The following is a 27,744-nucleotide window of genomic DNA, read 5'->3' as shown; positions in this document are numbered from 1 at the left end:
TTCCCACGGACTGTCTGTGGGCCTCTGCGGACTCAGCCGTCTGTTTACTTCCTCTTGTTTTTTGGGGGGAGGGGGCTCAGGGAGAGCTTGTCCTGCCCTGGTTGGATGCAGACGTGCAGTGAGCCCTCCAGGGCTCCAGGAATTAGAGTCCAGCTGAGCAGAGAAGACTCACCGTGTGAAACAGTAGAGGGAGACCCAGGCCCCACAGTTGGTGCTGAAGCAGGCGGGATGACGTCTCCCACTCACTGTGTGCTGGGCGCTTCGCACTTGTATTGACTATGTTTTCTCAGTTGCTGTATTCTTGATGCTCTGATATCTGGGGACCTCACAGACCAGGGAGAGACTGCCCCTGCCAGGGTTGTCAATTCTTAGGGACAACAATGGACATGTCCAGGAGCTCACCCTTCATACGCAAACCAACCAGTCCAGAGCCCCCACTCCCAGCCACCTCCTCTATCTGACTCTTATTCTCCATATTCTTGTGCTGTATTCATCCCAGGGCCAGATGCCAGGCAACTAAGGAGGCTGCTAATCCCCAGAGTCCGCAGACATTATTCAAACCAGCCAATCCTAAACCTGCCTGCTCTGCCCTGCCTTGCCTTTCTCACAGAACCCACAACAAAGTCTCCTCCCCTGTCTCCCCCACCCTCTGCCTCCTGACTGAGCCTGGTGCCTCCCTGCACAGCCCTGTGTGGAGTGCCTGGAATCTTGTTTTTATCGATTGTGAGTATAAACGGCTTCCTTCGTAACAGTCAGTTTCACGTCTGTGTGTCTTACCACACCTGATTAAAACAAAGCCAGGTTATATTTAAAAATAGCTCTGCATTCTCCTGATAAACCCAGGAGGTAGGCAGGATCCTCATTTTACATGGGAAGAAACTCAGTTCCCAAGTGAGATTATGAGTCTCAGCTGAGACCACACTGCGTGTAAATGCTGTGGTGGTGGGTCTGAGCCCAGAGCCCATGCTCCCAACCACTTCCCCTTGCAGTGACAAACGTCAGCAGCCCTCTGGCCACACTTACAACCAAGGCTTCCCTTTTCTGTGCTGTCTTCCTGCTGCACACGGAGATGCTTGAGGAATGGCTGGGGCACTGGCTCACGGAGCTTTGGTTCCTTGTCACCGGCAGAGTGTGTGGGGCAGTCAGGTTCATAGGAAGAAGGAGAGATCTTTAAAGGAGGGATCCTTAAATCCATGTAGCTTTCCAGGCTGCGTGCAGGGTCCTCTGTCACCCCATTCTGTCCTCACTGGGAGCCTCCAGGGGAGATGCTGTTATTACCCCCACTTTACAGATGAGAAAGCTGAGGTTCGGGGGAGGGAAGCCATTTGCCCCAGTAGTCTGACTCCAGAGCCTGCATCTGTAGTTCCTGCCTCTGTCCTATTCGCAAGTTTCACCTGTTGTGTGACTGAGACTTCCTCACTTGTCGGCCTCCTTTTCATGCTCGTCAGGTCCTGATCAACCTGACAAATGCTGACGGAGCTTCTAGGAGATGAGAGCAGAGGGCTGAGAACCGGGATGCAAAGCCTGACCCTGACCTTGCTGGGCTCCCAGCTGGGAGAAGTAAAGGAAGCTTAGAGGGATGGGACCAGGAGATGGTTGTCGGCACTTCCCCTCAGAGCAGGGCTGTGCTGGTAAATGTTCGCCAAACAGCCTGCAGAAAAGGAGCATTTGCCAGTTTTCATGTGTAAATACTCCCACGATATCAACTGAATTATTGTATGACCTGAACATGGGTGTCCACTCTCCCACCCCAAATTCTTTCTTTCCCCTTCCTTCCTTCCTTCCTCCTCCCCGACGCCCCTCTTTTGTTCTTCCTTACCTTGTAATATCTTTGGTACCTTTCAGCCTCTCACCCTGAAAGGCTGAGCATATGCTTACCCGACCTGAACTGGCAAACTGACCTCAGCCAAGGTCCTGAACACGGCACACACTTCATCTCAGCCCAGAGAACTTCATGTTGTGCGTGTCACTGGCCCCTGGTACTCATTTATTTGTGATTTAAAACAACAGAAATGTATTCCTTCACAGATCTAGAGGCCAGAATCCACAATCTCTCTGTCCTCTGGGCCATATGAATGCTCTCAGGAAGGATGTTTGCCTGTCTCGTCCAGCCGCTGGCGCTCCCAGCAGTCCTCAGCACACCTTGGCTTGTGGACGCATCAGCTCCATTTCTGCCCCACGTCTACTCTGTAATATTGTGACTGGGCTTCATTATATTCCTGTTCACCAAAGTGAATCAATGGCTCTGTCAGTTTGTACTCCTCTGTCATTTCCTCCACACGTACAGACAGTCCTCGATGTGAACACCGGCACAACTCCCAGGCCCTTACGGCATGTGGGTCCCATCCCCTTTGGGTCAGGACTGGGGCGAACTGGGGAGAAGCCCTTCTCTGGGCCCGGAAGGGTGTTACTCATGAGTTCTCTCTCCTTGGGTCATAGGTTGCACTGGGCCAGCAATGGGGGCTGGATTCCAGGTGACCCTGATGTTCACGTGTCTTTCATTAATGCACTTGTGTTTTTATATTCAAGACTTTCTAGATCCTGGGGCCCAGGTAGGATCCCTCTTGCCTGAACAAACAGCCCTCTCTGCACAGCTCTCGCTCTCTCTCTCTCTCTCTCTCTCTGGTCTATAACTACTCCATAAGGCCTGGAGGTATAAGAACAGACCTACGGAACTGGCCTTGGGCCACCAGCCTGTCTCTTAGTGAGTTCCTACATCCTGCCCACTCTTTCCTCTGTAAGTATCCCTTTTTCCACCTCTCTTCCAAATCCTTGCCTTCTTCTGAGAGAGCCACCGTGAAGAAACCTTACAATTTAGGTTTCTTCATCACAATTTAGTTTTCAAAGCCTTTAGTATGTTTTTAGGATCAGTTCCATGTATGTGTACCTTGGACGTGGACTTGGGACTTCATATGCAGCTGATGGAGGTTCTCTTTCAAGCTGCCTCCTCTTAAAACTAGAAAGCCAAGGCTTCAGCCTGCTCATCACCTCTGGCACGCACTTTCTGGGCTGCGTCTGTGTCCGGGGAAGCGCGAGAGGAAGGGGAGGGAGAAAAGAAGGGGACTCCGGCCAATCTCTTACAACCGCCAGGGCTCCCTTCCCTAGGTTCTACGTCAGAGAGAAGGACTTTTCCTTTCCTAGTTTCTCTGTCGGGTGGTCCCACGTCTGCGGCTGGGTTGCCACTACTGCCAGGAGAGTGCGTCTTTGGGTCTTGCCTCAGGGCAGGGTTGAGTGGGATTGCAAGCAAAACCAGGACTCTCCTCCTGTTCTCTCTTTCCCAGGCCTCTGATCAGACAAGGACGGTTTCTGTTGGGGCTTTTTCCTTCCCATGCCTACTATGCAGTTCTGGGATTCAGGACGCTCTGAGTCGGAGCTGAGAGATCGGGGAGGATAAAACCCGAAACAAACCCGCAAACTTGCTGCCATATCTTTACTTGAGTTCTGATTTCTCTCTCCAATCTGTCTGCTCTTATTTTCAGAGTCCTCCATAGTTGCTTCATGTGTTCTGTCCAGGGTTTTAATTGTAATCAGCCGGGGAGAGATAGGGTGGAGTGTGTCTACTCCGTCTTCACCAGAACTGGGGCTCCTACCTTGATGTTTTCAACCCCACGAATTGGGCATTGTTGCCATTGTTTTATAAGCTCAGTACTAGTTTTGTTTTATCTACGTGTTTGCTTCTTTTTCTCACCATTCCCTTTTTGCACCTCAGACCTTACTTCTTTCTGTTACCCTTATTTTGTCTGGAAATGTCTTTATTTTGCTAGTGTTCTTGAAAATAATTTATCTGGGTACATCATTCTAGGTTGACCCTATTTTTTCTGAACACTTCAAAGATACCGTTGCCCTGTCTTTTGGGTCCCATTGAGGAGGTAGGTGTCTATTTGTGGCTCCTATGTAGATACTGGTTTTTCATTTTCCAGCTATTAACATCTCCTCTTTGTCTTTGGTACTTTAGAGTTAGACTAGAATGTTTCTGGTTGTGGACTTCTTTTTATTTATTATACTTAGAATTTATTGGACTTCCTGAATCAATGCTGGAAAATTCTTAGCCACTGTCTCGTCAGATACTGCTTATTTTACAGTTTCTCTAGTCTCTCTTTCTGAAGTTGTATTACTAGATACGCCAGACTTTCTTACTCTGTCTTCTATATTTGAGTCTCTGTGTACTCATGCTGCTTTCTGACAATATCTTTGGACCCATCTTAAGCCAACCCACTAATTTTATCTTTAGCTATATTTAACTTGCTGTTTAATTTACCCATTTAAAATTTTTTTACTTTTTATATTTTATATATGTAAAGTCTCTATTTGTGTTTTTTCCCCCTAAATTAGTCTGGTCAGTTTCACATTCTCTTGTTTCTTCATACTTCCAGTATGTACTTTCATTTGTTTACGTGTCTTGATTGATGAACTGTGTCAGCTAACACTAAGGGCAGCAGTCTTGGAAGGTCTAACTCTGCAGTCAATTGTCTCTGCAGTTCTTTTGCTCGTGATCGCTTGTTTTGTAGTGTTTGATGATTTTTTAACTGAGATCGTCTTCCTTGGAACTTCACCTGCGGGAATGCTCTCAGGCGTAGGTGTAAGTGCCTTCTTCCAGAAGGGATCTGTGTTTACAGCTGCCGGGTGCAGGTGTACTGTCCAGTGAGGCTCACTTTAAATGAGAATTTGGCTTCATGTTTTTCAAGCCTCACAGGCACTGTGAGGTCTGACCTAACCCCCCAGGGTGAGGGTGAGGGTGAGGGTGAGGGATGCTCTGGAATATTGTCCATTCTCTTCTCTCAAGCTGTGACTGGACAATCTGTCCCCACCGCCTCCCTCGTCATGGCGGTTATTTTTCTTCTAGTTCACTGTCTGGGGGTCAGTGATTTAGGGGTCCTGCCTTTACGCAGAGGTCTCGTGTGGTCTCTGTCCTGCTCCGGCCCAGCCTTGGCCTTCTGTCACCAGGGAGCAGGAGGCTAGAAAGCCCAGCCTGTGCGCTGGGTCCCTGGGAACTGATGACGATGTTGGTATCTCCCAGGACACATTCATTTGCAACCTGCCCTTTACTCTTGCAATACTGTGATTGATAAGAAATACATATTAGTCATTCAGATGACCAAAAACATATTTCTCATGTCTATTTGGTCGTCATCCACAGTTCCTGATTCGCAGTTCCCCAAACCCTTGGAATTTCCTAAGCCATAAGAGCAATAGGAACATCTTTTGTTATAATATTTGTTCTCTTGTTTCCAGTTCTTGAAATTGTTTCAGAGCCATAAAGGTGAAATGGCTATCTTGTTATTCATAACAAGCCCCTTGCCACCACCACTGGGTTTCTGTTAATGAGGTGACTTATAGAAAGCACCTGAGGATGGAGGCTGGTTGCCAGGGGAAGCAGCCATGAGCCCAACCCCTGATTTCTGTGGTGGCAGAGGGGCTGGAGGTTGAATTAATCCCTAAGGGCCAGTGACTTAATCAATCACGCCCACCTAATGAATGCTCCGTAAAACCCCAAAAGGATGGAGAGTGATCCGAGAGAGCGTGGCAGCCCCTTGCCCTTTCCCCATACCTCGCCCTAGCATCTCTTCCATCTGGATACTCCTGAGTTGTATATCCTTTTGTAAATAACTAGTGATCTAGGAAGTAAAATGTTTCTCTGAGTTCTGGGAACTGCTCTAGCAAATTGATTGAACCTGAGGTGGTTGGACCCTCTGCTCTATAGCCAATGGGTCAGAAGCCCAGGGGACAACTTGTTATTGGCATCTGGTGTGAGTAGTGATGGCAGGAGGCGTGGTCCTGTAGGACCGCACCCTTTACCTGTGGGATTTGACCCTGCCTCCAAGCAGATCGTGTCAGAACTGAGTTGAACTGCAAGACACTCAATCCTGGTGTCAGGAGTATTTCGTGGTGGTGCGAAGAAACCCGCCCCCAACACATTGGAATTGGGACCAGAACCCTTTCTAACTCTACATCACAGTTTTGAGATGTTTAGCGAATGTTGTTAGATGAACTGGAGTGTATTCGTTTTAAATGCTGCTAAATATTTCGTTGTGAATATTTACTATGATTCATTTATCCATGCCCTATCGATGGACATTTAGGTTAGTCTCAGTCTTTGGCTACTGTAAATCATGCTGCAATACACATTTTTTTTTTACATGTTTCTTTGGGTCCATGTGCGAGAGTTTCTTTAGTGCATATACCTAAAATCTAAAATTGGAATTTCTGGATCACAGAGTGTGTGCATTTTAACTTTTCAAGACTATGTTTAATTGCTCTCCAAGCAGTACCAAGACACACTCCCACCACTGTTCACATTACCTCCAACATTGGATGAGCCAGACATTTCAATTTTCACGAGTCTGATGTGTGTTAAAATGGTCATTGTTACTGGGGTGTCCTTGGTTGCTAGAGAAGAGCATTTGTCATGTCTTCTCTCATTTTGATTTTCTCTTCTGTGAATTGCCTCTTGGTACTTATCTTTTGTATATTTGAAATGGAAGGTAATCATTAGTTAGACCCGTTGCACCTGTCACCTGCCTTCACTGCTCAAGCTCGCTTTATGGTTGCGCCAAACGACTTGCATGTCCTCCAAGCTTCAAGTAGCCTAAACAATGCAGATGTTTGCCCAAGTTGTGTTTTTAGGAGCTTGTAGTCAGCTGTGTCCAGTTCTAGCTTAAGCCATTTAAGACTGCTAAGACCACTGACCCTCCAAACTGGACATGTGTGAGTGTCCACTCAGTAACCTTTTGATGTCAGAGAGCCAAACACGCCATCCTCAGAACAAGCTAACATCACCATTTTCAGAACAGGTGTCTCATGAAGACTGTTGCTTAGCAGCACCTGGGCAGAAGGACCATTGCCCCACTTTTTTCTTGTCTGCAATTACCTTTCCCCACGCTCCCCACCCGCGCTCAGCTCTACCCCGTCGATATCCTGAGCCCCTCCCCTTCCGGGAGGCCGATTTGAGATCTAGTCTCCGTCTCCTGGCTTGGTCGCCTCCTGAAAAAACCTTCTGCTACAAACGTCGGCATCTCAGCGTTCGGCTTGTGGCTTGCCGCCAATCGGCTGAACGAGCCAGCTTAGGTAATACATTTTTCTGTTTTTTTTAATTGATTTGCCGTTCATTCGATATTTTGAATTCTAATTCTTTGTCAATTATATACGCTACAAATGTCATCTTTCTGTTGGTGGCTTGTTAGTTTACTTGACAGTACTTTTGAACTACAGAAATTTAAAGCTAACCAGTGGGGAGGGTAGAGCTCAATCAGGAGAGCATATGCCTAGCATACATGAGGTCCTGGGTTCAAGCCCTACTACCTCCCCCAAAATAAATGAATAAGTGAGCAAACCCACTTACTTTACTTCTCCCCCCCAACAAAAAAATTAAATCTAATCTCAGATTCATCAGCCATTCTTTGTGTGTCTTTTAAGGAAATCCTGTCCCCACTCTTAAGGTCATAAAGACAGCCTCCTGTATTTTTTAAAAATTTAATTACTTATTTTTTGGGGGGGATAATTAGGTTTATTTATTTTTAATAGAGGTCCTGAAGATTGAACCCAGGGCCTCATGAGTGCCAAGCACACCCTCTACCGCTGAGTTATACCCTCCCCACTCAGCCTCCTGTATTTTATGTTAAAGACTCAACGTTTGCTTTTCATATTTCTTTTCCATCCAGTTGGAACTGGTTTGTTTGTAAGGTGTGAAGCTGGAGCTGAATTTAGTTTTTTCCAGATGGATAGCCAATAGTCCTGGCCATCTTTTCCTCATAGAATTGTAATGCCATCCCTCTAATACAAAGTTCCCACATTTCCAGGCTTTCTATGCTCATTGCTCTATTCATCTATTTCTGTGCCAAAGTTACATGGTCTTAATTTCAATAACTCTGTAATTAGTACCAATATCTGGCATGTGAGACCTTCAACTAATTTTGGTTCTTCAAAATCTCATTTCTTCTCAGTGTTTTGGTCTTCGATTTGCATTTGAGAACCTGCTTGCCGATTTCCATGACAAAACCTTTTGGGATTTTTATTGGAATGGTATGCATTTATGGGCTAATTTGAGGAGAACTGACATATTTATGATATTGAGTCTCTATCCATGACCATGGTGTAAAATGGAATAAATTTCAATAGTTCTATATTTTTGTCAAAAAGGTCTTCCATATCTTCTGTTAGATTTACTCCTGGGTTTGTCATATATGACCTTTGTTATGCTAAGGTATGTTCCCGCCTACCCGCTTTGTGGAGACTTTTCATCATAAGTGGATGTTGAATTTTGTCAAAAGCTTTTCCTGCATCTACATGATTTTTATTCTTCAGTTTGTTAACGGGGTGTGTCACATTGGTTGACTGATTTGCTGGTATTGAGCCATCCTTTTATCACTGGAATAAATGCCACTTGATTTTGGTGTATGATCCTTTTAATGCATTGTTGTATTTGGTTTGCTAATATTTTGAGGATGTTGCATCTGTGTTCATCAACGATACGGCCCTGGAATTTTCTTTTTTGTGCTGGATTTGTCTGGTTTTGTTATCAGGGTGATGCTGTGCTTCTAGAATAAATTCAAAAGCATTTCTTCCTCATCCATTTTTGGGAATAAGTTGAGAAAGACGGGTTTTTAACTCTTCCCAAATTTTTGGAAGAATTTGCCTGTGGGGACATCTGGTCCTGAACTTTTGTTTGTTGGGAGTTTTTATTACTGATTCAATTTCATTACTGATGATCTGTTCATATTTTCTGTTTCTTCCTGATTCACTCTTGGGAGATTGTACTTTCTAAGAATTTACCCATTTCCCCTAGGTAGCTCATTTTATTGGCATAAATTGTTCATAGTGATCTCTTTATGATTCTTTGACTTTCTGTGGTGTCTGTTGTAGCTTCTCTTTCATTTCTGATTTTATTTATTTGGATCTGCCTGTTTCCTTAATAAGGCTTAAGAAGGCTAAAGGCTTATCAATTTTGTTTATCTTTTCGAAGAACCAGCTCTGAGTTTCATTGATCTTTTTTTTTTATTGTTTTCAATTTCATTTATTTCTGCTCTGATCTTTATTTCTGTTATTACACTAACTTTTATTATACTAATGTTCTTTTTCTAGTTCCTTTCGGTGTAAAGTTAGGTTGTTTATTTGAGCTTTTTCTTTTTCTCTAAGGCAGGCTTGTATTGCTCCAAACTTCCCTCTTAGAAGCGCTTTCGCTGTGTCCTGCATATTTTGGATTGTTGTGTTTCCATCTTCATTCGTCTCCAGGTACTTTTTATTTACTTTTTGATATCATCAGTGACCTATCGTTTCGTGGCCTATCGTTTAGCCTCCATCTGTTTTTTGTCATTTTTTCCTTGTAGTTGATTTCTGCTTTCATACCCTTGTGTTCAGAGAAGGTGCTTGATAGGATTTCAACATTCTTAAATTTGTTGAAACCTCTTTTGTGGCGTATATATCCTGGATAATGTTCCATGTGCACTTGAAAAGAATGAGTATTCTGCTATTTTTGGATGAAATGTTCTGTCTGTATCTATTTATTCCATCTGGTCTAATGTGTCCTTTTTTAAAATTAATTTTTTATGGGAGGGAGGTAATTAGGTTTATTTGTTATTTATCTTTTTAATAGAGCTACTGAGGCTTGAACCCAGGACCTTGTGCTTGCTAAGCATGCATTCTACCATTGAGCTATACCCTCCCCACTGGTCTAATGTGTCCTTTAAGGCCAGAGTTTTGATTTTCTGTCTGGATGATCTGTCCACTGATGTAAGTATGGTATTAACATCCCCTACTATTATTACTGTCAATTTCTCCCTTTATGTTTGTTTATATTTTTTAATTAAAAAATTGGAATATAGTTGGTTTACAAAGTTATATTAATTTCAGTTGTACAACAGTTCAATATTTTTATAGGTTATGCTCCATTTAAGGTTATTACAAAATAATGGCTATATTTCCCTGTGCTGTATAATATCCTTCTTGCTCATTTATTTTATACATAGCAGTTTGTATCTTTTAACCCCTTACCCCTATCTCGTACCCCTCCTCCTTCTCCCCACTGGTAACTAGTTTGTTCTCTACATTTGTGAGTCTGTCTCTGTTTTGTTACATTCAGTCATTTATTTTATTTTTTAGATTCCTCATGTATGATAACATACAGCATTTGTCTTTCTCTGACTTATTTCACTAAGCAAAATACCGTCTAATTTCATCCATGTTGTTGCAAACAGCAGAATTTCATTCTTTTTTATGGCTGAGTAGTATTCTGTGGTGTATATATACCACAGTCATCAGTTGATGGACACTTAGGTTGCTTCCATATCTTGGCTATTGCAAATAATGCTGCTATGAACATTGGGGTGCTTGTATCTTTTCAAATTAGTGTTTTCATTTCTTCAGATATATACCCAGGAGTGACATTGCTGGATCATATGGTAGTTCTACTTTTGTTTATTGAAGAATCTCTGTGCTGTTTTTATAGTAGCTGCACCAATTTATATACTCAACAACAGTATAGTAGGGTTCACGTTTCTCCATGTCCTTGCCAACATTTATTATAGGTAGACTTTTTGATATTAGCCAGCTTTGTTCTTTTTTTTTTTTTTTCAAGATTGCTTTGGGAATTTGGGGTCTTTTTTGGTTTCATATCAATTTTAGGGCTGTGAATAATGTCATGGATATTTTGATAGAGATTGCACTAGATCTGTAGATTGCTTTGGTAGCATGGACATGTTAACAATATTAATTCTTCTGGTATGTGAACATGGGATATCTTTCCATTTCTTTGTAGACCTTCAGTTTCCTTCATCAGTGTTTTATAGTTTTCATAGTGTAGATCCTTCACCTCCTTGGTTAAGTTTATTTCTAGGTGTTTTGTTCTTTTTAATGTGGTTTTAAACAGAATTGTTTTCTCTTTCTGGTAGTTTATTATTAGTATATAGAAAAGCAACAGATTTCTGAATATTAATCTTGTATCTTATAACCTTACTGAATTTATTAGTCCTAATAGTGTTTTGGTGGGTTTTCTATATATTGTATTATGTCATACGCAAGTAGTGACAGCTTTATTTCTTCCCTTCCGATGTAGACGTCTTTTCTTTTTCTTGTCTGATTACCGTGGTTAGGACTTCCAACATTATGTTAAACAGAAGCAGCACTCGTGGGCATCCTCATCTTTTGCTGACTTTAGAGGGAAAGCTTTCGGTCTTTTACCATTGAGTAGTGTTAGCTGTGATTTTGTCACAAATGGGCTTTATTATGCTGAGATTTGTTTCCTCTATACCACCTTTGATGAGAGATTTTATCATGAATGGATGTTGAATTTTGTCAATGCTTTTTCTGCATCTATTCAGATGATCATGTGACTTATCCTTCCTTTTATTTTTAATGTGTGTATCACATTGGGTTTTTTTATTTTGGGGGCAGATATTGAATAATCCTTGCATCCCTGGCATAAATCCCACTTGATCTTGGCATACGATCCTTTTTATATATTTTTGAATTTGGTTTGCTGATATTTTGTTGAGGATTTTTGTGTGTATAGTCATCAGAGATAATGGACTGCAGTCTTCTTTTGTAGTGTCTTTGTCTGATTTTGGTATCAGGGAAATGGTGGACTCATAGAATGAATATGGGAGTGTTTCCTCCTCTTCGATGTTTTGGAATAGTTTGAGAAGGATAGGAATTAGCTCTTCTTTATATGTTTGGTAGAATTCCCTTCGGATGACATCTGGTTCTGGACTTTTGTTTGATGGGAAGTTTTTTTTCAGACTCCATTTCACTAGTGATTGATCTGTTCATATTGTCTATTTCTTCCTGAGTCAGTCTTAGCTGGTTGTGTGTTTCTAGAAGTTTGTCCATTTCTTTTAGGTTGTCCAATTTGTTGGCATATGACTGTTCACAGTGTTCTGTGACGGTCTTATATATCTCTGTGACATCAGTTGTCATCTCCCTTTTTCATTTCTTATTTTGTTTGTTTTGGTCCTCTCTTTTTCTTGATGAACCTGGCTAAAGGCTTATCAACTTTGTCTCTTCAAAAAAAAAAAAATGGTCTCCTTGATCTTTTCTATTGGGTTTTTTGGGGGGCGGGGTTCTATTTTATTTATTTCCTCTCTGATCTTTATTTCCTTCCTTCTGCTGACTTTGGGCTTTGTTTATTCTTATTATAATTCCTTTAGATGGAAGGTTAGGTTGTTCGAGATTTTGCTTGTTTCTTGAGGTAGGCCTATATCGCTACACACTTCCCTCTTAGAACTACTTTTGCTGCATCCCATTAATATGGAAAGTTGTGTTGCCCTTTTCATTTGTCTTGCGGTATCTCTCTTCGATCTCTCCATTGACCCACTGAGTTTTTAGTAGCATGTTGTTTAGTCTTCATGTGTTTGTGCGTTTCCCATTTTACTTCCTGTAATTATTTCCTAGTTTCATACCATTTTGGTTGGAAAAAACGCTTGATATGATTTCTGTCCTGTTGAATTTGTTGAGACTTCTTTTGTGGTCTAGTGTGTAATCCATCCTGGAGAATGCTCTATGAACACTTGAAAAGAATGTGTATTCTGTTGTTTTTGGATAGAATGTCCTGTAGCTATTGAGGAAGTCTAACTGGTCTAACATGTCATTTAAGACCACTGTTTCCTTACTGATTTTTTTTTTCTGTCTGGGTGAGATATCCATTAAGTGAGGTGTTAAAGTCTCCTGCTATTATTGCATTATTGTAATTTTCTCCTTTTATGTCTGTTAATATTTGCTTTATGTAATTAGATGCTCTTGTAATAGGTGCACAAATGTAAACGAGTGTTATATCCTCTTCTTGTATTGACCCCTTTATCATTATATAATGCCCTTCTTTGTCTTTTGTTACAGACTTTGTTTTAAAATCTATTTTGTCTGCTATGAGTGTTGCTGCCCCACTTTCTCATTATTTCCATTTGCATGAAGTATCTTTTTCCATTCCCTCACTTTCAGTTTGCCCGTGTCTTGAGCTCTGAAGTGAATCTTGTAAAGAGCACATGCACAAGTCTTTTAAAAGCCAGTCAGCCACTCTGTCTTTTGGTTGGTGCATTTATTCCCATGACATTTAAAGTGATTATTGATAGGTGCTTATTCTGCTTGTTTCCTGGTTGTTTTTGTAGTTCTTCTCTGCTCTTCTTTTAGTTTCTTCCCTTTGGTTTGATTTTCCTCAGTGGTATGCTTGCGTTCCTTTCTCTCTAGTTTTTGTGATCTGCTGCAGGGTTTTGATTTGTGGTTACCATGTGGTGTATGTATGTTACTGTATCTACTTGTTTTAAACTGGTAGTCATCTAAGTCCAAACGCATTCTAAACAAGCTACGTTTAAAAATCGTATCCTTACCCACGTTGTGTGGGTTTGGTGCCATACTTCACATCTTTATGTTTATCCCTTTACTGTTGTGCTCAAAGTTGATTTTACAGTTTTTTTGTCCCTTAATCTTTGTACCGGTGTATTTAAGTGGTGGATCCTCAGCTTTTGCTGTGTATTTGCCTCTACTAGTGGGATTTTTCCACTCCTATAGATACTTACTTCTTGTTATAATCTTTTCTTCTCCACTTAGAGAGGACCTTTCAACATTTATTTTAGGGTAAGTTTACTGTTGATGAACTATTTTAGTTTTTGCTTGTCTGAGAAGTTCCTTATCTTTCTTTCAGTTCCAAATGATAATCTTGCTGGGCAGAGTGTCCTACTTTGCAGGTTTTTCCCTTTCAGCACGTTATTAAATGTTATCATGCCTGCAAAGTGTCTGCAGAAAAATGAACTGATAGCCTTATAGGGGCTCACTTTTATCTCAATCTTTTTTTCCCTCTTGCTGCTTTTAGAATTCTCTCTTTAACTTTTTCTGTTTTAATTATGATAACATCTTGATGTGAGTCTGTTTGGGTTCATCTTGTTTGGAACCCTCTGTGCTTCCTGTACAGATATGTTTCCTTCTTCAAGTTTGGGCAGTTTTCAGCCATAATTTCATCAAATACATTTCCCACCACTTTCTCTCTCGCTTCTCATTCAGGGACCCTTCTATGTGAACATCGGTACACTTGATGTTGTCTGAAGGGTCCTTTAAACTGTTCTCATTTTTAAAATTTGTTTTTCTTTTTGCTGTTCTGATTGAGTGATTTCCATTATTCTATCTTCTAGATCACTCATGTGTTCTTCTGTATCACCTAGTCTGTGTTAATCCCTTCTAGTGTGTTTTCATTTCAGGTATTTTATTCTTCAATTCTGACTTTTTAAAAAATATTTTCTAGTTCTTTGTTAAGTATCTCATTGTGTTTATTCTTTTCCCTAATTCAGTTAACATTCCTATTACTAATGCTTTGAACTCTTTATCTAATAAGTTACTTATTTCTGTTTCATTAATTTTTTTTCAGGGGTTTTCTCTTATTTTTTTAATTGAAACAAATTCCTCTGTCTTCTCATTTTGCTTAACTTTCTCTGTTTCTATGAAATTACATGAAACAGTTAATTATTGATGTTTTGATGGGGTGTCCTTATGTGGGAACATTCCAGTACAGTCTGCACTTGCCTAGTGGTTTTGCTGGGAGAGCGGGATCTGACATGAGTATGAGTCACATCTTTCCCTAGGGTGTTCTTGCAACTATCACCCTGGTAGCAGGTGGGGCTGGAGATGGAGATGCTAAAGCCTGATCCAGGTGTGAGCCAGGGCTTCTCCTCTGCTCAGCGTCTAGCGCCACCCTGTTAGGAGTGGGGGTGTGTCCCAAGTTGCTGGAACAGGAGCCCTGAGGGTTGGATCTGAGCTGGCTCTACTCCCTCTAAGTGTGTGCTCTCCCTCCTCCTGGAGCCAACACTCTTGCTCAAGAATAGGGAAGTGCTGGAGCAAAAGGGCCTGGAGCCGGTGTTCAGCATGGATCTGAGCATGAGCTATGGTTACCCTGGTCCCAGTCTGAGTCCTGGACTGCTGATGTGCTGCCCTTAAGTCCCAGTAATGGCTGCCCGCAATCCGTTCAGATGCTGTTCCTGGTCTGGGTTGGCCCTGCCTCTCACAACTGAGCACTCCCCTTGACCACTGCAGCCTTCACCCTAGTGTGCAGCTGCACCACAGAGCAAGCAGGGCTGGTGCAGCATGCGGCTCAGGCTGGGGGACACACTGGGGCTGTCGTGGGAAACTGGCCAGAGTCCTGTGTAGTTTCTTACTTTCTGTCTTTCTTTCTTTATTTTGTTTTTTTTTTTTCATGGAGGTACTGGGGATAGAACCAGGCCATGTAGTTTCAACATGCTTTCTCTGTCTTGTTTTGAAGCAAGTTAAGTATATACCTGCTCTTTAGAAGAGGAGTCTAGGTTTCTTACAGCCTAGGGATTTTATAGAATCCAGTCTTGTATTTAGGTCTTTAATCCATTTTGAGTTTATGTTTGAATATGGTATTAGAGAATGTTCTAATTTCATTCTTTTACAAGTAGCTGTCCAGTTCTTCCAGAACCGCTTATTGAAGAGACTGTCTTTTCTTCATTGCATGTTCTTGCCTCCTTTGTCATAGTGAATTGACCATAAATGTGTGGGTGTATTTCTGGGCTCTGTATTCTGTTCCATTGACCTGTGTGTCTATTTTGTGCCAGTAGCATGCTGTTTTGATAATTGTAGCTTTGTAGTGTAGTCTGAAGTCAGGGAACATGATTCCTCCAGCTCTTTTCTTCTTTCTCAAGATTGTTTTGGTTATTTGGGGTCTTTTGAAGTTCCATATAAATTCTGAAATTATTTGTTCTAGTTCTGTGGAAAATGTCATGGGTATTTTGATAGGGATTGCATTGAATCTGTAGATTGCCTCAGGTAGTATGGTCATTGTAACAATATTAGTGTTTCCAATCTAAGAACAGAGTGTATCTTTCCATCTGTTTTTATCAGTTTCAATTTCTTTCATTGTGTCTTATAGTGTTTCAAGTGCAGGTCTTTTACCTCCTCGGGTAGCTTTATTCCTGGGTATTTTATTCTTTTTGATGTGATGGTAAATGGGATTGTTTCCTTATTTTCCTCTTTTTAATCTCTGGGCCTTTGTACACATACTTTTCTACCTGGAATGATCTCCTCACAATCCTTGCCTAGAGAACTCCCACTTACATTTAGGTTTTCTTTTCAATGTCTTGCAAATCAAAACCACAATGAGATACCACCTTACACTGTCAGAATGGCTGTCACCATAAAGGTGACAAATAACAAGTGCTGGTGGGGATGTGGAGCAGAGAGGACACTTGTGCTCTGTTGGTGAGAATGTAAATTGGTGCAGCCACTATGGAAAGCAGCATGGAGTTCCCTCAAAAAATTAAAAATAGAACTGCCATATCATAGGCAGTTTTATTTCTGGGTATTTACCTGAAGAAAATGAAAACACTAATTTGAAAAAATATATGCACCCCAATGTTCACTGCAGCATTATTTACATTAGCCAAGAAATGGAAGCAACCTAAATGCCCATCAGTACATGAATGGATAAGGCAGATGTGATGCATATAGGCACATATATATATGTATATATATATAAATGTTTGTATGTATATATACACACACACATACAATGTATATATGTTGTATATTTGTATATATGTATATATACATACATACTATACACAATGGAATATTACTCAGCCATTTAAAAAAATGAAATCTTGCCATTTGCAACAACATGGATGGATCTAGGTGGTGTTATGCCATGTGAAATAAGTGAGAGAAAGTTAAAAATCATATGATCTCATTTCTATGGGGAATCTAACGAAGAAAAGCAAAACAAAACAAAATGAAAACAGATTGATAGATACAGAGAACAAACGGGTAATTACCAGAAGGGAGGGTGGTGGGGGCAATAGGTGAAGGGGATTAAGAGGTAAAAATCGACAGTTATAAAATAAATAAGCCACGGGCATGTACTGTACAGTACACGGAACATGGTCAGTAATGTTGTAGTGACTTTGTATGGAGAAAGATGGTCACTAGACTTACGGTGATCGTTTCATACTGCACACAAATGTCAAATCGCTACGTAGTACACCTGGAACTACCATAATATTGTTGGTCAGTATGTTTCAATATTTTTTTCCCTTAAAAAATGGTTACGGTGGTAAATTTTACGTTATGTGTATTTTGCAACAATAAAAAAAAAAATGAGAAGAAAGTCATCTACTCAGGAGGCCCTACTGTTCCTTCTCAGAGCACCCTGATCTTTTTCGTTTAACATTTGTAATGTGTGTATTTTTCTGCCAACAGTGCAGCTTTCTGACCCTTTCCACAGATGCTGAAATAAAGCTGTTTGCGGGCTCAGCTCTGGAAATTCCAGATGTTACCAGCCCCACTCAGCAGGGTTTGACTGGAACCTGAGGTTGGAGAGCCTCCCCCTGACCCTGTGTGTCCCTAAGCTTGGAATGGGGGCACCATCTCTGATTTCTCTTGGGGGAGTTACTCTCCTGGGCCTGGAAGAGGCCCAGAGACCAGGAGGGATGCAGGAGGCTCTCCTGGCTCAACTCTGGCCCCTCCAGGCTAGGCCCTCTCCCTGCGTCCTGCTGGCAGAGTCCTCCGACACCCCAGGTCCGATTTCTTCTCTCTAGGTCCCAGGCCCCTCCTTTCACTGCTGAGCTCAGCAGCAGCGGGTGGGCGCCCCGGCAGGACTGGGAGCAAGGCTGTGACGTCGCCCAGCCTCTGCAGTGAACCCAGCAAAGGTCTGTGGCTCCCTGGCCCCACAAGGGGCTCAAGGTCACACACCCGGCCGTGGTGGTGGTGCCAAGGGTCCAGCACTCCATCTGGGTGCAGGTCAGTACAGAGCAGTGGCAGCCAAGGGCCCCAAACTGAGAGAAGCTGGATGGGCAGTGGGCTACACAGAGGGTAGGAGCTGGCACTGGACTGAGGCTAGTGGTGCAGGGGTGCTGGTGGGGAGCCGTAGGCCATGGGGACACATGATGGGACCTGAGTGGGGAGGAGTGCTCTAGCGGGCTGAGCCGGAGCCTGGGCTCAGAATAGGGCTGGGGGCGAGCCCCAGGGTGGGTAGGGGCTGGGCTGCGGACAGAGGGCTCCGGGGTCGCCAAGGGGCAGAAGGTCAGGGTGGCTTGTTCTCGGGGACCTGCTGCTGGACTGCAGTGGGGTGAGGAGAAGGAGCAGTTGACGGGGGCTGGAGGTAGTTACCAGGGAGGGAGGGTCCTGAGGGCGGTCTGGGGGCAGGTTGAGCTCCGGTCCTGGGCTCCAGGTTGGGCTCCTGGGCCAGCTCAGTAGGCAGAAGGGGGGCTGTGGGCCCGGTACTGAGTGGGTATGGGTCCTGGACGTGGGTAGTTCACAATTCTGTTCCCCTGCCCACCCCCTGTGCCTCTGAGGATGCTCTTCTCTGCGGCAGGGCTGACATCTGCAGAAGGACCTCCAGGGCCGCCTCCGGGGTGGCTGCCCAGCCGGACTCCTCTGCTGCTTGTGTCAGTGGTGTCACCTGGTGGCATCCACACGCCTGGCTTCCGGCACCTAGCTCTGCCTCGACCTGACGCCCCAGCAGGGCCCCACCAGGAGCTAAGCATCTCCAGGGCCAGCATGGTGGTGCCCCACCCCCTCTCCTCCCCGGTATGAATCTCTCTGCCTTCTAGCTGTGTGATCTTGGGCTCAGGCTCCACTTTCGCTAAGTGGGCTTCTAACAACCCCAAGGAGCAGATATTTTCTGTAAGTACTAAACAAGATAGTCTGTGACAAGTTGCTCAGTACTCGACCCTGCTTTCCAATCTTCACACTCCCCTCAGCCTTTGCCGTCCTTATATGAGAAGCAAAGTGAGCCTCTAAGAGGTTAAGTAAGCCACTGGAGGTCCCACCGCCAGGGAGTGGCCCCCGGTATTCCAAGCCACGTCTGTTCAAAGCAGCAGCCTTATATGGGAGGATGGCCTGGGGCATGTCCTGGATGCCCAGTGGAGATGCTGGGCTGATTCAGCTCTGTCCCCTTGGGCCAGTTTTCTCCTGCTTGGGCCTCAGTTTCCCCACATGTTGAATGAAGGAACAGTAGAGCATCATCTCCAAGATGGTGGGGCTGACGCTGCTTTCAGGAGCTGTGTGCAGCCACACCTCCAGGCACAGGGCCACAACCCGGCGCTCTCTGCTGGTCCCTTCAATGCTGCTGGTTCTGGCACTTGGGCTGGGCAGTAGGGAGCAGGCCATCTGCAGGGACTTGCTGGGTCCTGAGGTTTTTGGTTTCACGTAACAGGACCAGGCTGGGCTGTGGCCTCCTGAGCTTGTGGAGATGGGCTTGGGTCGGGGGCTCTCCCTGACTATGATGGGCAAGGGGCCTGGTTGAGGGCCTGGGAGCCCTCAGAGCTGCCCCCTTGTCCCATGAACAGTCTCTTCCTAGGGAAGTGAGGCCTCCTCCAAGGCTTCCCCTGAGCCCCACTGCCCCCTTCCCCATCTCTGGTCTTGACGTGGTCCCAAGGTGGCCTGGCTGTGAGCTACTCCCTCCTTTACTGATATTCCCCTGACTTTCCTCAGAGACCTTCGCAGCACCCCTCCTCTCTCCCTTGAACCCGCAGCCCTGCAGGGACCACTGAGCTGACCAGGTCAGTGCTGAGGGCTTCTCAGAGGATGATGACCCCTGACTGAGGAAAGCAGGCCCTATGACCCCTTAACCACCCCCTTGCCCTGTCTAGGTCACTCTCTCCCCAGCATGGTGTAGGGCTGGTGGCTAGATGGCGATGGGTCCTGGGAAGGCCACAACCAAGTGTGCCTGGAACAGTAAGCTGGGTTTCCAGAAGTTTCTGTAGTTGGACACAGCCTCTGGACAGGCCCTCCCTGAGCCAGGCAGAGCGATTTAGCAGGTGGCACTGCCTGGGATTTCCCACATGCGGGACCAAAGAAGGGGCTGAGCGGCAGGTGTCCCCCACTAGCATTTGCCCTGCTGGGGAGCTGCCTTAGCTGGGCTCCAGGCCCACGCGGCCCCTGTCGGCTTCAATCCACCACGCCCTGGGGAGCTTTGCCGCTTGCAGAGCTCTCTCACCGTGTTGTCTCATGTGGCAAAGATGTGATGAGGGTTGCTGTTTCCAGGCTACTAGGGCTGTTTCCAGGCGGGCTGGCTCCTGAGGGGAAGATGAGTGGGTGGTGGAGTGTGTGTTAGGTCTGAGTGGGCCCCTGCCTGTCTCCGGAATGGCCTGTAATAGTTGAGGAGCCAGACAAAGCCACTGTGGGAAGATCTGAGGTGTGTCCCCTACCTCTGAATGTCAGCTGTGTGGAGGGAGGGCATCAGGGCCCCACCCCAGGCCAGCTCGGGGAGCCCCTGTCCCAGAGACGCCAGGCCAGACCACAGGAACTCTTCTGGGGTTAAAGCCCTCAGAAGCCCTTGCTGCTGTCCTAGGACATAGGGATTTGAGTATGGACAGTCCTGCCTGGGGGCCACCAAACCCCCGACCCTATCTTTCCACCTGGTGTCCCTCAGCAAGGTCTGCAGGGCCAGAAGTCCCCCGTCCCCAGGTCAGGGCAGGGGAGAGAGATCCCCTGCTGAGGCCTCCCCTCTCCCTTCAGTTCTAACTTGGTCCTGCCTCCCCGGAGTTCAAACTGCCTCTAACCTCTTAAACCCCCCAAAGAAAAGGCCCAGGTGAGAGAAATCATTTTTCTTTACTTAGTTTTGACCTCACCTGGGAGGGTTGGGGACTCGAAAACAGGAAACAACCTGAGATGGGGTTTGTCATCTCACATACACACCTGCGCCCACACGTACCCACGTGCTGACCACATCCGCGGCAAGTGGGCCCGGGCCTGGTACGCGTGAAGACACTTACTGGAATAAAGCAAGATGTGCAAAGACGGTGGGCACCCAGGACACACACCAAACAGAAGGGGATCCCAGGCGTCCGGGAGGGGAGAAAGGCGGCGTGGACTTAGGGTCCCTCTTATCGAACTCCTAAACGACCCTCCATGGCTCTGCGCCCAAGAGGGTGAGGGAGGAGGTAGGGGCCGGCGTGGAGAGGCCTCCTTTCTGCCGGAGCATAGAGTCCGTTCTCGACCAAGACGAAGCTGCCGCGCGCAGAGGTGGCCAGGGGCGCCCAGGGGGCGGCGCTCTGGGGGCGGCGCGCCGCGCGGGTGGGGGGCGGCGCCCACCCGCGCAGTGGCTGGGGCGGGAGGACCCGGGCCAGAGTTTCTGGGCAGAAGTAGTTGGTGTTGATGGTGGCGTAGGGGGCGTGGAGAGAGGTCCGGGAGGCTTGGCCGGCTGCCTGCAGGGGTGACACGGAAGGAGATCCAAGTGAGGCTCGGCCTCACGGCGTCCCAGCTCCCGCCCGCTCCGCTCCCCTCTCCAAAACGACCCCCTGATCCTCACGCTTGCTGGCCTCTGTGTCTGGGGGCCCCTGTGTCTGGGTGGCTGAAGCTTCATGATAGACCTGGGAGAGAGTTAGGATGTTCAGAAGCAAAGCAGTGACCGCGAGTGCTGTGGGGATTTGGGTGGGCCCGGCAGGGGCTGGGTCTCACCAGTGCCTTTGTCGATACAGGAGGTAGAGGAGGCAGATGCAGCCAAAGAAGAGGACCCCCGAGACCCCCAAGATCCCAGCCAGGTCGGCCCGCAGCATGGGGGCTGGCGTTGGAGCAGGGAGCCCTGTGCAGAGAGAGAGAGAGAGAGAGAGAGACACACACAAACACACACACACACACACACACACACACACACACACACACACACACACACACACACACACGGCAGACAAACAGCTGGTACCCCCGCGTCCCTGCATCCCTCCCTGTCCTCCCTGGGTGCCCTCCCCTCCTGAACCCCACCTTGGTCTGTGCTGAGGGAGAGGTTCCCACAGGCCTCCTGGAAACCCTCGGGGAAGGAAGTAAACTTGCAGCAGAAGGTGGTGTTGGGACTGGAGCTTCTCCCCTCAGACCCTTCCAGGGTGAGGGAGATGCTGGTTCTGGTTTCCCAGTGGGCCTGGCAGGCAGGGGCCCAGTGCTGGGTGCCGAATTCTGGGTGCAACACCGCCAGCATGGTTCCTCCAGCACCATCGGGGCCCCCGTAGCTCACAGTCACCAGGGATATAGAGCCAGATCCCAGGAATCCACAGCGGACGGTGAAGGACGGGGACTCGGTGGCCTCCATCTGAACTTGCACCCACACCTCAGGGGTCCCTGTGGGGCACAGGCATAGGAAGGGCCCAGGCGGGTTCTCCATCCGCCCCCGTGGCCTCTGCTTCTCCGCAGGCCCCCACTCACCAGCCGTGATGCAGAGAGTCAGCAGCGCCAAGAGCAGGCCCAGGGCCCGGGGCCTGTCCATGGCTTCCCTCGGGCCCCGGCTCTGGGGGCTGCCGAGGTGGGGACAGCACTTGTGTTTCCGTTCTCATCGCAGGAAGCTTTTACGTGTGAGCTGGCCCTGGAAGCCGCTGCTCAGTGCTCTCCACAAATCTGCCCCACTTCCTTCTCTCAGATTGCCTCAGTGCGGTGAACAGGGGCGTGGACCTCAGGCCCTCAAGAGACAGAGTGACAGTGACAGGTTTTCCCTGTCCCCACCCACGCTGTGCTTCAGGGCGAGCAGGGCGGCAGCTCAGGCCCCCTTCCCCACCCTGTCTGTGGGTAACAGCCCCGGGCAGGCCAGGGCCTGGGGAAGGGTGAGGAGGGGGAGGGAAGAGGTGTTTCGGGGACGTGAGAGGAACGTCCTTCCCGTGGGAGGGAGGGGCCCTGGTTTCTCCTTAAGAAGAAGGCTCTCGCCCAGCTAAGGGGTGGGGAATGTGTGGCACTTGGGAAGAGGAAGACCTGTAAGCAGAAGAACCAGGGGGGACTGCCTAGGAGCCAGGCACCACTTGACTGTCACTTGCCTCTTGAGGACACCTGAAGCGGCCATCCACACACCTAGGTGCCCACCAGTCCCATGTCGAATCCCAGCCCAGACCTCCCTCCTGAACTCCCACCTCTAACTCCAGCTGTCCCACTGAGCACCTTCTCCCGGATGCCTGTCAACGTGCCCCAAACTGAACTCTGCCCCATCGGCAGCCCTGTCCCCCCAGCTGAAGGCCGAGGGTTTCCAGCTGCTCAGGCCCAAGGCACAGTCATCTGGGACTCTTCCCTCATCTCTGGCCCATCAGGAAACTGAAGGCTTCCCAGCCACCGCCTGAGCTTCTTCCCGCTCCCGCCGCCAACTCTTGGACTCAAGCCGTCGTGCCCCACCAAGTGTTGCTCCAAATTGCTTTCCCAGCTATGTTCATTTACTGAACGCAAACCGACCAGGATGCTGCCATCAGCAGTGACAAGGGATCAGAATGCTTTGTGTCCTGTCGTACCCCGTGCTGAGCTTGCCTCTGGGCTGAGAGGAGCTTGGTGAGCTCCAGGCCAGAGCCACAGGTCGGTGTTGAGGATTCTTGCCCAGGGTGTGGTGAAAACCGAGAGGTGGCCCGACCCCCGGGCTGTGGTCACTGAGGCCTGCCCGATCCACGTGCCCATCTCCATATAATCCTGTCTAATCCCATGGCATTAGCCCAACCACACCTGAGAGCCTGGATTAGCACGGCCTCCAGGCCGGTCTCTTCACTGCCCCCTGCCCTGCTCTCAGGCCAGCCTTTGTTCCGCCTTCGGGTTTTTCTGTTTTTGTTTTTTGTTGTTGATATTTTTAAGAAGGAAGACACAAGTGAAACTGTAAGGATGTACGTTAGATCTTCACTCACTCTCTACTCATTTTTCAAGGACCTGGGCTACTTCCTGTGAATGGGATGAGGGTTTTCAAATCAGAAGAGCTTCCCTCTAGCTTTTATACTATTCAGAAGGCACGGACTAGAATGGCTCCTGTTAAATTGCTCACACGCATTATTTACCCCACAGTGTAGGCCCCACGATCACGGAACCGTTCACACGGCCTGCTCCCCAGTGGTGCTGGTAACCCTGGAGTAAACACTGCACGGGAACTGAGCTCTATGGGGGGGGTGTGAACCCACACTGTGGGGTGTCTCCCTACACAGACAGGGGCACAAATAACCAGCGTGAACAACAGTGCAGAGCAGTCACATCTGAGGGGTGAAGGGTCCACGTACCCCTTACCTTAGTGTCCATATAATTAACTCCAGAAGCTGCCATTAGAGGCCCCACCTCCAGCCTTTGTTTTAAAGCCTATTTTGTCTCATGTAAGTATTGCTACCCCAGATTTCTTTTGATTTCCATTTGCATGAAGCACCTTTTTCCATCCCCTCACTTTTAGTCTCTGTGTGTCTTTAGATCCGGAGTGAGTCTCTTGTAGGCAACATAGGTATGGGTCTTATTTTTTTATCCATTCAACCAGTGTGTCTCTTGATTGAAGCATTTAGTCCATTTACATTTAAAGTAATTACTGATGGGAGTGCACTTATTGCCAGACTTGTTTTCTTGTTGTTTCTGTAATTCTTTTATTCCTTTCTTGTGTTCGATACCCTTGTGAGTTGACTATCTTTAGTGTTATGTTTGAATTCCTATTTGTTGTATATCTGTTATAGATTTTTGGTTTGTTGTTATCATGAGGCTTATATAGAGAAATCTATATACATGTGACTATTTTAAATTGCTGATCTCTCAATTTCAAATGCATTTAACAACCCTGCATTTTTACTACCCCCCCATAATCACTGTTTTTACATCGTATTTTATAGCTTCCTTTTGTGCATTCCTTAACCACTTATTGCAGATATAGATGATTTTACTACTTTTGTCTTTTAACCTTCCCACAGGCTTGTAAGTGGTTAATGTACCATTCCTGTATATTTGCCTTTACCACTGAGCGTTTTCCTTTTGTAATTTTTGTATTTCTAATAGTGGCCTTTTTTTCTTAGATAAGTCCCTTTAACATTTCTTATAAAGCTGGTTTGGTGGTGCTGAACTCCTTCAGCTTTTGCTTGTCTGTAAAACTTTTATCTGTCAAATCTGAATGCACACCTTACTAGGTAGTGTTCTTAGCCGCAAGTTTTTCCCTTTGCTCACCGTACCATGCCACTCCCTTAATGGCCTGCAGTTTCTGCTGAAGTCAGCTGATAGTCTCATGAGGGTTCCCTCGTGCGTACCTTGTTACTTTTTCCCTTACTGCTTTTAATATTCACTTTTTAGCTTTAATTTTTTGCTATTTTAATTACATGTCTTGGTGTGGTCCTCTTTGGGACTCTGCTTCCTGGATCTGCATGTCTGTCTCCTTTCCTGGATTATGGAAGTTTTCAGCTATTATGTCTTCAAATGTGTTCCCTGCCCGCTTTTTCTCTCTCCTCTCTCTGGGACCTCTATAATGCAAATGTTAGGATGCTCAGTGTTTTCCTGGCGGTCTCTTAAACTGTTCTTATTTCTTTTTATTCTTTTGCTTTTCTCTGTTCAGCTGCAGTGGTTTACACCACGGTCTTCCAAGCTCACTTATCTGTTCCCCTATATTATTTAATCTACTGTTGATTCCTTCTAGTGCATTTTTCATTTCAGTTATTGTAGTCTTCATCTCTGCTGGGTTCCTCTTTATATTTTCTAACTTTGTTAAAAACTAACTTCTCACTCCATTCATCCATTCTTCTCCCAAGTTCTTTGATCATCTTTACGTCCATTACTGTCAACTCTTTAGTTAGCATATTGCCTATCCTCACTTCACTTAGTTCTTCTGGTGCTTTATCTTGTTCCTTCATTTGAAACACATTCCTCTGTCACCTTGTTTTGCCTAATTTGTTGTTTTTTCCTATGTATCTGGTAGGCTGACTGCATTTCCTGATGGTGGAGAAGTGGTGTTTTGTAGGAGACATCCTATACATCTTAGCAGCATGCTCCCCGCTGGTCACCAGGGCTGTATGCTCTAGGGGTACCCCCATGTGGGTTGCATGGGTTCCTCTGTTGAGGCAGGCCAATTACTATGGGCAATCTGGTAAGTATAGCTGGCCCCCAGTCCAGTTGGCTCCTAGGCCCTGCCGTGTCCAGAGGCTGCCAGCCAACCAGTTGGCAGGGCCAGATCCCAAGGCAGCGGGTTGTGGAACCCTGGGTGGTCCTGGGATTAGCGCTGGTTCAGTAGTGGTCTGAGCCAGATTCTGAGGTGGTTGTGAGTCCAGAATGACTGGATCCAGCGTCAGCCTGCTCATGGGTGGGGCTGCTTCCTGACTCAGATGGCTCCAGGTTCCAGGCTGTCACAAAGCTGGTCTGCTGAGTGGGGCTGGATCCCAGGGCAGCTGGCTGAGGAGTCAAAGGGATCTCAGAGCTGCTGTTGGCCTGCTAGTGGGAGTCGGGACCCAGGGAGGCCCCTGGGGTCCTAGGGCTAGTGCTGCACTGGTGTGTGGAGCTGGGTCCTGGGGTCTCTGAGTACAGGGCCCTGGGCCCTGAAGTTGTCAGTCTGCTAATGGATGCTGCTGGATCCCAGGGTCTCTGGCTACAGGGCCCAAGGTATCCCAAAGCTGGAGTTGGCATGGTGGTGGGCAAGGGCAGGGCCTGGGGGATCCCCAGGCTGATGCCTGCCTGCCGGTGGGTGGGCTGTGTCCTGCCACAGCAGGCTGTGGGGCTGTGGCAGTCCTGGGGCTGATATCCACCTGCTGGTAGGTGGGGCTGGTACCTGTCCACTGATGTTAGGTCAGTCCTGAGGCCAGTGCTGGCTAACTGGTACATGGACCAGAGCCCAGGGTGTCCTGGGGCTGGTGCCTGCTGATGTGGGCGGAGCTGGGTGGTCTGGTGTGTGAGGTGAGGCCAGGTCCTGTGCCCTCTGGTGGACAAGGCTATGTCCAGATGTGGCTGTGGACTCAGGGTCTCAAGGCAGCCTACCTGCTGGTATGTGGGGCTATCTTGGATGCCAGCCTGGCCCACCAGTGGGTGGACACCAGCCCCAGGACCACCACACCCTCACAGCTTCTTTGTCAGGACCCAACTAACACACCAGCAGGTGTACACCAGCCCCAGGGCCCGCCAGAGCCCTGGCTCGTTGCTTGGCCTGAGGCATCCCAGGACTGGTGCCTACAGGTGGTGGGGGTGGGGGTAGTGATGAGGCGAGGTCCCGAGGCTGACCTAGAAGAGAGGATTCCAAAATTATACTTGCCAGCACCAGGATCCATGTGGTAGAACAAGCACCAAAAATGGTTGCTGACAGTATTCATGTCCCCAGGGTGAGCTCCAGTTACACCGCCTGCCTCTCTAGCAGACTCTTCAAGATCAACAGGTGGGTCTGACTCAGGATTCTTTCAAATCACTGCTTGTTCCCTGGGCCCCATGTGAAATTTTGTGCACACTCTTTAAGAGTGGAGTCTCCATTTCCCCCAGCGCTCTGGGTCTCCTGAAAGTAAGACCCATTGGCCTTCAAAGTCAAACATTCTGAGGGAATCATCTTCTCACTGGCTGGGGAGCCAGATGTGGGGCTCAGAACCCTTGCTCCTTGGGGAGAACGAGTAGCCAGGACATGGTGAGGAACTAGCTGGGGAAGGCAAGGATGAAGGAGAAGGTGGTGTCAGGACTCTGGATTTGGGGCTGGACTTCAGAATAACGTCTAAGTTTCCTCCCAACTAAGATATCTGAGAATCTATAAAAGTTCAAATTATGACAGGTGTCTTAGGATGAGGGCATGAAATTACCCCTAGAAAGAAACCTTGGGTGAAGGCTGCCAAGATAAGTGGACTGGCCTGGTCTCAGTGCAGGTGATGAGGCAGGCCCACCTTCCAGCTAATCAGGGTGCTACCTACATTTCCTCTTCAGCATAAACCGTCTTCCACTAAATAAACTACTCAAAGGAAGCCAGCTTCTCAGTTACTAAGCACCACATCCTTGAGATCCAGCATATAAAGCATCTATTCACTGGGCCATGGAGCTTGCCAGAGGGCTGAAGACACCAGCACAGAACCTGACCTCCGTCAGTTTAACAATCTCAGCCACACCCTGGGA

The 27,744-nt window shown here is 46.9% G+C and overlaps 1 protein-coding gene and 1 long non-coding RNA gene across 5 annotated transcripts; one reads left to right on the top strand and one right to left on the bottom strand.

Annotated features, from left to right (window-relative positions):
- The first annotated feature begins 619 nt into the window (after positions 1 to 619).
- Positions 620 to 20,379, top strand: LOC123617421 (uncharacterized). Its single transcript, XR_006725545.2, has 3 exons — positions 620 to 723; positions 17,523 to 17,724; positions 18,299 to 20,379. It is a non-coding gene; the product is annotated as an uncharacterized LOC123617421 (long non-coding RNA).
- A 140-nt stretch (positions 20,380 to 20,519) lies between these two features.
- PVRIG (PVR related immunoglobulin domain containing) lies at positions 20,520 to 22,910 on the bottom strand. 4 transcript variants are annotated; one of them, XM_074345790.1, is made up of 5 exons: positions 22,126 to 22,873; positions 21,691 to 22,041; positions 21,388 to 21,511; positions 21,239 to 21,299; positions 20,520 to 21,134 (listed from the first exon to the last, which is right to left on the bottom strand). In XM_074345790.1, the coding sequence occupies exons 1-5, from the start codon at positions 22,184 to 22,186 to the stop codon at positions 20,814 to 20,816; spliced, it is 918 nt and encodes a 305-aa protein (XP_074201891.1). In that variant the 5' UTR covers positions 22,187 to 22,873; the 3' UTR covers positions 20,520 to 20,813. The 4 variants fall into 4 exon arrangements, with proteins under 4 accessions (XP_074201891.1, XP_074201889.1, XP_074201890.1 ...); XM_074345788.1 differs by having other exon boundaries at positions 20,520 to 21,299; positions 22,126 to 22,895; XM_074345789.1 differs by having other exon boundaries at positions 21,691 to 22,894.
- Between the last annotated feature and the right edge of the window lie 4,834 nt (positions 22,911 to 27,744).

Source organism: Camelus bactrianus, chromosome 18 (assembly GCF_048773025.1).
Source record: "Camelus bactrianus isolate YW-2024 breed Bactrian camel chromosome 18, ASM4877302v1, whole genome shotgun sequence".
NCBI lineage: Eukaryota > Metazoa > Chordata > Mammalia > Artiodactyla > Camelidae > Camelus > Camelus bactrianus.
Note: the sequence above shows the minus strand (reverse complement) of the source record. Positions and strands in the feature narration are given on the sequence as shown.